The 9,094-nt window shown below is 45.3% G+C and overlaps 1 protein-coding gene across 1 annotated transcript in view; it reads left to right on the plus strand.

Moving 5' to 3' along the window:
* Positions 1 to 5,358, plus strand: part of LOC143324659 (forkhead box protein O6-like) — a 31,538-nt gene extending 26,180 nt beyond the window's left edge. Inside the window, exon 2 of the mRNA XM_076737349.1 lies at positions 1,171 to 5,358. Coding sequence (XP_076593464.1) covers positions 1,171 to 2,904 — 1,734 coding nt within the window. The 3' untranslated portion in view covers positions 2,905 to 5,358. The remainder of the gene's footprint in view (positions 1 to 1,170) is intronic.
* Positions 5,359 to 9,094: the final 3,736 nt, after the last annotated feature.

A 9,094-nucleotide genomic window follows, 5' to 3' on the forward strand; every position in this document is an offset into this window, starting at 1 on the left:
TCCTAAACCACAGGAGGTGCTTTTGATTTGATATTTTCCTGCTTGAGCATCAAAATGCCTCACGCACAACAAAGAGCAGAATTGCGACAACGACAGACTGTTGCACATCAGGAACGTTCAGCATTCAGCAACCCTTAAGATGTAAATGATAATAAACACTATAGAACGCTGTCCTCTGTATTACTGAGTCAGTGACTGTATATGCCTGTGTAGAGGATAATGGGAAAGTAATTTGTGACGCACTCTATAATTGAAGGTCTAGAGGTATAGACTGAAAACAGAAGTGGAAAATGACTGTTGTACGCAAAGAAGTGTATGAAATAAGAAAAAGGAACATCAGCTTGCTAAATATGTAGCAGCAGTGACAAAAGAGAATGAGGGATAGTGATAAAGACAGAACAAGGGAGGGAAAGGGAGATAGGCAGTGAAGGTAGATGTCGGAGGCTGGGATACATCCATTAGCCTGCCTTGCTCCCGGCTCAATCTTGCGATACATCCCCCCATTCAAGCTACGAGAGCGAAAGAGACAGGGCTGGCACTAAGCCAGACTGGCACTGACTTCAAACATACAGTACGCCCAACCACAGCAGCTTACATCAGCCCGGCTGAAAGGAGAAGTAGAGGAGGACAGATGGATTGATGGAAATGAAAGTGGGAGGATTGACGCACATAAGGAGAATGTCTCAAGACTGAGTCTCAGGTCGTTTCAGGTTGGTTGAGGCTGAAAGGGTCTTGCATCGTGCCAGCTGTAGCTGTCCTTCGAACATGTTTGTGTTTTGAATGTGCGCTCAATTTTCTGATTTTGGTTGACACTGATTGCATAGGGGGTTGTGTATCTACTTCTGTGTGTTTTGTAGATATAATATTAGATGTGGAAGGGACCTGATAATTTGGCACCTTTTTTCTACAACTGTGTGTAGACTGAATGATTTATAAGCAGTTGTGACAGCTGTGGTCGTGATTAGGTTTGTCTGCATTGTTGATTTTTATGTTTGATGTCAGTAATTCTTATTTTCCTCTGGAACATTTTATATGAATCTTATGCAAATTTCACTCATTTTAAGCGTTCACCTCAGAAAAGCAGTTGTGTACAAATGAGAACTAATGTGATATATATTACAGTTTAATTTGATCCACCTCTCATTGTGTGTCTTTCTCATCTCTCTGCAGAACTCCATCCGACACAACCTATCCCTCCACACACGTTTTATCAGGGTGCAAAATGAGGGAACAGGGAAGAGCTCTTGGTGGATGCTGAACCCAGATGGAGGGAAGATGGGCAAGGCCCCCCGCCGGCGAGCAGTCTCCATGGACAACAGCACAAAATACCTGAAAAGCAAAGGCCGCATCAGAGGCAAGAGGATTGGCCGCCCTGGAATAGGGGCAGGGTCTGCTGTGGTAGGGCTCCAGGGCTCGCCCGATCATGGCAGCCCACCACGGAAAGGCCTCCCAGGAGCTGGAGGTGCATCTGGGACAGATGGAGAGTTTGACGCTTGGACAGACCTCCATTCCAGGGCTAGTTCATCAGCCTCTACCCTGAGTGGGCGTCTGTCACCTATCCTTGCAGAGGGAGAGCCAGAGGAACCAGAGGAGGGTGGTCTGTCCTGTTCCACTTCTCCCCACCTCTACCCCTCACCGACCAGTGCCCGCTCTCCATCCATGGGGGCAGGAAATCGCTGTCCTCCCTTGGAGCAACTGCCTCAGCTGGCTAACCTGACGGGTGCTATCAGTCTGGATGAGCAATTGATGGAGGATAGTTATCATCACCATCGCCCACCTCAGCAACAACACCAACAGCATCCGGCTGTTGGCAGACATAAGCTCCAAACCCCAGTCTACCAGTACAGCTCTGGAGTGAAGGGACAGAGCCCCTATGGTGCAGGTGTCTATGGTGCAACAGGCATGGGGATGTTATGCCACCACTCACCCATGCAGACCATTCAGGAGAACAAGCCAGCCAGTTTCTCTGGAACCATGCGGACGTACTCCAACACCAATGCCCTGCAGAGTCTGCTAACAGGGGGTCCAACTGGGCAGCAGTACTGTTCCAAGGACATGATGCTGGGGCAGGAGAGGGAAAGCCATCCTATGATTGGTCAAGCTAGTAATGGAGTAGGTTCCAACCATCACAGCCACCACCCTGGCCACCACAATGGCCACAGCCACAGCCACAATGGACCTCTTAGTCACAGCTCAGCTCATAGCCATAACAGAACTCACAGCCATACTCATAGTCACAACAATGTAACCAACCACAACCACAACCACAACCACAACTCACCTCACAGCCTCGCTCACAACGGTCACAACCTCAGCCAGAGCCATAACCACACACCGCCCCGGGCTGCGGCCCTGACCCCACGCGGCAACACTAATCAGCTGCACACCTACAATCACAAAGCTCCCTACCTGTACAGCCCCCCATCACATGCCCACCTCCCAGCCTCCACCACCCTTCCTCCAAACCCAGCAGGCATGCTTGGCATGCCCCAGGACTCCTGCCATGTGGCCACTGCCCCACACCCGCACCCCCGTCACAATCATTACCCTGATCAACAACACCAAGGCATGACTAACGGACCATACCACCATGGCCAGGGGATGGGGAGTGGTAGTGTTGGTAGCAACTACCATGGCTATCACCAGCCACACCCCCATGAGAGACTTCCGGCTGACCTGGACATTGATATGTTCCACGGTAGCTTGGACTGTGATGTGGAGTCCATCCTCCTCCATGACATTATGGACTCTGGGGAGGAGATGGACTTTAACTTTGACTGCTCCCTAGCCCAGGGGGTAGGCATCGGCATGGGTATGGGCATGGGTGTGACCATGGGGATGGGAATGAGCGGTCTGGCCGGTCCACAGCAAGCCCATAGCAACCAGAGCTGGGTGCCTGGCTGAAGCCTACAACACATCCTACCCTCTGAATGAACTACCCTACCCATGAAGCACTGTGCTCAACTGTGACATTCCTGACTTGACACAGAGACTATAGGACCAACACTCCCGTCTCTCTTTGTTGTCTTGACAATTCTTCTGTCACCCTATCCTCTTTTGATTTCCCCTCCCCACGAGAGATCTAGTTCATGTCACATTTGGTTTTTCTTCATATCAGCTATACTGTGATGACAATCTCTCAGCTGTGCTTGCCCAACATCGCTTCTCATCAAACATGAGAACTGAACTCTCAATGCACTTTATTGCAAGTGGGTCACATCTCGCAGTGCAAGGCATTCACAGAGCAGCTCAGGCAGAGCTTGGCATGTTTTGTAAGGTGGCTGCAGTACCTGACGGCAACAAATGAGGAAATCACAAGCTCCGTTGATAAAGTGTCAGATCTTGGCAATGATTTAAAATTAGACTCCTTTTTTCATACGTTGTTATTGTCAGTGTGGGGACAGTAAATTTAGCTTTGTGATTAGATGCTTGGCTTTTCAAACGCAGTGTTAGCTCAAAACTTCAGACATTGCTTGTTCCTTATCACTCACCAAGCTTAAAATGTGAATTAATAAACTACTATTAGATTTAACCAGAATTTGACAATGGAATGAATGGATTTATACAATATATTTAGATGGAACTCTGATTTGGAGCCTGTTTCAACGATAATGACATTCAAATTCATCAGATCCAATTAATTATTAATTACATCAGCACTCCTGTTATTCACAGACATTTAGTCCTTGGTGCTTTGACTTTTCTCTTGCATGTAACATTTGTCAGTGCCCTTTTGCCATTGGTTAGAGAATATTGTCACTACATCATTAAATGGATTCTATCATTACTGGCTAGCAAGCAATTTGGTGAATTAAAATGCCGTATCACCTTGTCTCACCTGGGCTTCTCGTCCCAGTTTCTCTCTCTCTCCATCTCAAAGTCTCTCGCTCTCTGCCTGCCAGTGGAGACAAAGTGACCATTCCTCACACCGAGCCATTAATGTGGCTTGATTGAAATTCAGCATCTTGCTTTTAATCTCCAAAGTGATGCGGCGGCGATGCGTCATTATTGAGAATCTAACGCGTTGTCCTCCCATCTCTCACCCCGGCTGCCTGGGCCGCTGCTCGCCTCTCCAACTTAATGTGCCAAGAAAGCGAGACAAAACTGTGATTAACGCCAAGTCACTCTGCCTGCTGTCCTGCTCTGAGAAGGGCCAATGTCACTGTCCGCTTGCCTGCTCACAGAGGGTACAAAAAGGAAAAGATGGAGACAAGAATAGAACAAACGTCTCGTTACGGTGGGATCAATCATTAGCCTCAGTTTCCATGCTCTTTGGGTGTGTGTGTCTGAAAACAGGTAGTGTATTCGTATTGTAAATCATCTCCATTTTCTGTATTTTGTGTTCCCATGTTTTCAGTGCTTATACCCTGAGTTTCGAATAGTCAAACAGGTGCAAAGGGAGAGATTTAAGGAGAAAACAATCAGCCAATCTGAGTGGCATGAGTCTATGTCAAACAGCGTTGTAATGCCCCACAACCATCCACATCCACTTTTTGTGTGTTTATTCTGTTGTCTTGTAGTAGTTGTTGTGTTGTTGAAATTCTAAGGACCAACGAGGACAGCGCTGAAATATCCATATTGTAAGGATGGAATTCAATGGTGAAATGATGTTGGTTGTGCAGTATGACCTTCCTATGCTCCAATACCGTGCACCCCTCCCACATGTGCTCTGCTCAACTGTCTCTGTGTTTGTGAGTGGGGAAGTCTGAAGCTTGTTTCTCACTGGCCTTGGGAGAGAAAAAAAGAGGACACCCCTATTCTCCAGTTCCCTCAAGGAGACCTGTGCTTGGTCTGTATCAAGTACGGCACACAAAGGAAAAGAGGGGGGTATGGGTGGGGTTGGGGTAATTATTACAGCCAAAGGTCAAGCATGGCACAGACTATCAGACCCATTATTGAGGTAAATACCTTTATTTCAGGGCCTTTAGCCGCGCTGGTTCCAGTTAATCTCCATGTGGAAAATGAGTTGAATTTTCTACACAAATGGGCCTCACAAAGCAGTTATGTTATAACCTATGCTACAGACATTTAGCAATGCCCTGCTATTGGAAAGAGAGCTATATATGATGTCTAATTTTCCTATATTTATTTATAAAAGAGATTGGTCTTTGTCACTCCTAAATGTGGTAGTTGTTTGAGTCAACTCCTATCCCCTTCCTCTTTTTTTCTCTGTTTTTTAAGATGTCACTCTCCCTTTGCCCCTTTTACTGACTTTTATTTTGTACAAAATCTATATATTAAGAATATTGTATAATAGTTTTTAAAATCTCAAAATAATAATAACAGTTTTGTTGTCTATTTCTTTTTTAAGAGAATGTATCTCATCATCTGGTGACTGTTAAATAAATGAAATTAAAAGAAAGACCAGCTCTGTTGTTGCATTTGTGTGAATATGAACTTGAAGATAGATTTGGTCCTTTTGTCATGAAAACACAGGAAAGTGACCTTTTCCTTACAATTGTAATATAACTCCTTTCACACTTGCAGACAAGCCCCCCCCCCCCCCCCCGCAACTTGGCAGTCGTGTTTGACTAAGACACCAAGTTGCTCCGTGGGAGGCAGAAAGAGTGGGCCGTATGAATGAAACATGGGAAAAATGTACCTACACATATGTTGGGAAGCATCACTTATGGTAGAGACTGCATGAGAGAGAAATAGGGAGAATTTTTCTGTGTGTGTATGTGTGAGAGAGAGAGAGATAGTTCTTGACAGACAGACAAAACAAGGAAAGACAGCCAGACAGAGTTGCCAGGATTGCAGTAATAGGTGTGTATACGTGTATGTGTGTGTGTGTCGTGAGGCTTGTTATGGCCCATGAAGCAGTATAGGTTGGCCACAGCTGTCCCAGTCCCATTGGAGGCGTTTTCACAAGAGGAGTGTGCAGCACTACAGCGCCATACTGCCGGGCCCCAGGGGAGCCCCCGCCTCTATGCTCACTCAGACATTTGCACACACACACATTCGAAAATACCACAAATTCACACATTTACACAAAGAAGCACAGAGCGCAGTTATGAAACCGTACACACCAACACGCACCCTCAAACAGACATTTCTCACTTAGATGTACAGTTTTAATTGACTCCACTTGGTAAAGCCTCTCTGAAGGGAAAGAAGTGAGAAGTAGAGGGAAAGAGAAACATATAGGTGTGGAGGGGGTGAAGCCAGGCAGTATATATTTTAAGCGATAGATGCCTGACACAAAAATGCACAGTTAAGAAATGTTTTTGTAAACATTTTTAGGGCGCTGATGGGCTCAAACATGGTCCAGTAGCTTTATAAGATGTTCATAATTTCACAATTAGACCAAACTGAGTGTGACTGAGTGTAACTGAGACTGAGAGCCTGGCATATGGCCAAAGTCTCACTCTTCCCTGCCTATCTCCTGAGAGAGATAGAGGTTGAGGTAGACAGGAAGGCAGTCCAGTCCAGGTGCTGTGCCTCAGGGAGGGTCTGCTCTTCTGTTCCTCATTACCAGAGAGAGAGAGAGAGAGAGAAGCTGTGTTACAGTGTCATTATTCATCCACTCAAGCATCTGGGAGCAGGTCCTTGCTTACTTGGCCCAGTGATATCGCTGTAGAGACCGCCCTTGGAGCTAAAGGCTGGCTGGGGACACCGCTAACTGCTAACAGACAGACCCACCCAGGCAAGGCTCCGGGGTACTGATGTCCTTGAGTGCTTATGAGGATTCAGCAGTTCTCACTTTCCGGCCAAGCTGCAAAGTGAAAAACTGCTACATCTCCAAAATTCAATTGTTCATAGAAATGATTAATTCACCAGTATGTAAGGGTGGAGTTTGATGCAATGCCTCCAGAGCGAGTGTCAAGACTTTTTCTCAGCTACTGCAGCCACTGAAAACAAATGTTCTTATGACCGTACGGCCAATAACAAAAGCAAGACAACAAGAATAGCAGGACAGACGTAAGCAACAACGGAAATAACTGCCTTACAATGTTTACATATAATCAAGTCTCTGTGACTAAGCTCCACAGACATAAACAAACTTGATGGCCTGTCCTTAAAACAGATGATTGAAGTCTTAGAGAGAACACTGTAAGACATTCTGGAGAGGGCTGCTGTTGGCTGAGCTGTTGAATTTGGGAGTTACGGCACATGTTGTGTTTTAAAAGTTGTAGCAGCATCACGCTCTGTCCCAGTCTGATGTGAAGAACGAGGACGACTGACGGCCACAGAAATTTAAAATGAAAATGGAGCACTGCGCTGGCGTTTGCTGCTACACTCAGGCCAAAAGCAGTCTTGGTGTTCTGTATTCCTAAAATTATTTTGAAAGATTTAATTTGGCCTTCACCTTAAGTACTGTAAAAGCACTTAAGAGACAAGCACAGTTCACAGGATCAACGGTTTGAGACTTGTTTTCTGATTGAGGACTTGGTCCATTGAAGGCTCAGCTAGAATTAAAGAATGAGATTGTTCTCTCAAGCATGACTTGTTTCAGCAAATGCCCCAAAACAACATGTGTTCTATTTTTTTCTCTGTCAAAAGCAACACCAGTATCTAGAATGGAGTCAAAGAAGAGGTGTGAAAATGGTGAACAACCTCCTTGGGGTAGAGTTGAAGCACGGGGTGTTAGAAGAGGTTGTCAGGAGGGCCTCTGAGAATTTTCAGCTGAAAGCAGAGTTAAAAGCTGTGGGACTAGTTCACCGGCACAATAGTGAGACAATACAATGGTAAAAACTGGCCTCAAGGACGGACAGACACAATTCTTTGCATGAAACAAATGACAGCTATATTAGTCGTTCACTAAAAAATTTAAAGCATTGTACAATTAATATCATGGTACAATATAAAAACATCATTTTATTAAATCAGAGAAATCTTGACAGAATGCGCAATTTAGTTTTAAGGCTCTATAAACGACACCACAGAGCTTTGCATCACTTCACAAGGCCTGAATTTCCCCCACATTGATGTAAACAAACCATAACAGCATCAGCAAACATTAATAACTTGGATTCAGTTGTTGTCTGCCGTGAGACCCTGTATTAAAGGACCTGTCAGTCTGTTTGGGAGTGATGGGAGTTTTCAGTCCTGTGTTTGTGGTAGTGAGGCTACTCTTTATTTTTGCACCTTACTCACAAAAAGTGAACCGGTATATATCTCATGAATTTATTCTCGAAATAAGCTATCTAGCTTTCCCATAACAGACGTTTTGGGATATCAGTGAATCATCCATGTAAGCAACTATATCTTGTCAGCTCTACCTGAAAGATAGATTTAATATATTGCTAATATAAATCAAGGCCTGCTATCTTGAAACAAGTCTAATACGGTGCATACAGTGCTTGATAACAGTATTTTCCTTTAATAAGAAAAAAATGAGATCTAATCCTTCTCAAACAGGATCTTGTGACTTCCCTATATTTGTATTTGGCAGTGCAATGAAATTCTTCATTGCTTCATGGCAGACGAAGTAGTTTGGATTCAGTGTAAGCATGATGCGCACTGAAGCAATGCTGAAATTAACAGTGGACACAGCCTGTCCAGGTCTTCAGATGAATGTGTAATGTGTGGCCCATAGGGCTGGGAGTTAAACCAGAAGGCAAATGTTCAAGACCAAAGCTTCCGCCTTGCTGGGGTGTCCCTGATCAAGACAATGAATCTCTACATGCTCCAGGGTCCCCATCAGCTCATGCTAACCTCTGCAGGGGTGTGGGGCGGGATGGATGGGCTCTCTGTCAGGTGATAGATAGACGATACACAGAAGTCAGTCACAAGAGATGCTGAACAGTAACTTTCAGGCTGAGATATACTGTAAAGCTATCTAACCTCGTGAAATCTGCCTCAGGATTGGGTTGCACATATTTGTAAATCTGTCACTAACTTTCTACGTGAAGTCCTTCCTAAGTCCTAACTACTAGCTAGTTAGGGCCACGGGGCAAGCCACGAGCACTACTGCCTACAGCAAAGCTGTAGACAGTAGTGCTCGGGGCGAAGCCCCGAGCACTATTGTTATCCTGCGTGTTTTTTCTTCTTATTATTATTATTATTAGGGCCACGGGGCAAGCCACGAGCACTACTGCCTACAGCAAAGCTGTAGACAGTAGTGCTCGGGGCGAAGCCCCGAGCACTATTG

This window comes from Chaetodon auriga, chromosome 8 (genome assembly GCF_051107435.1).
Source record: "Chaetodon auriga isolate fChaAug3 chromosome 8, fChaAug3.hap1, whole genome shotgun sequence".
NCBI lineage: Eukaryota > Metazoa > Chordata > Actinopteri > Chaetodontiformes > Chaetodontidae > Chaetodon > Chaetodon auriga.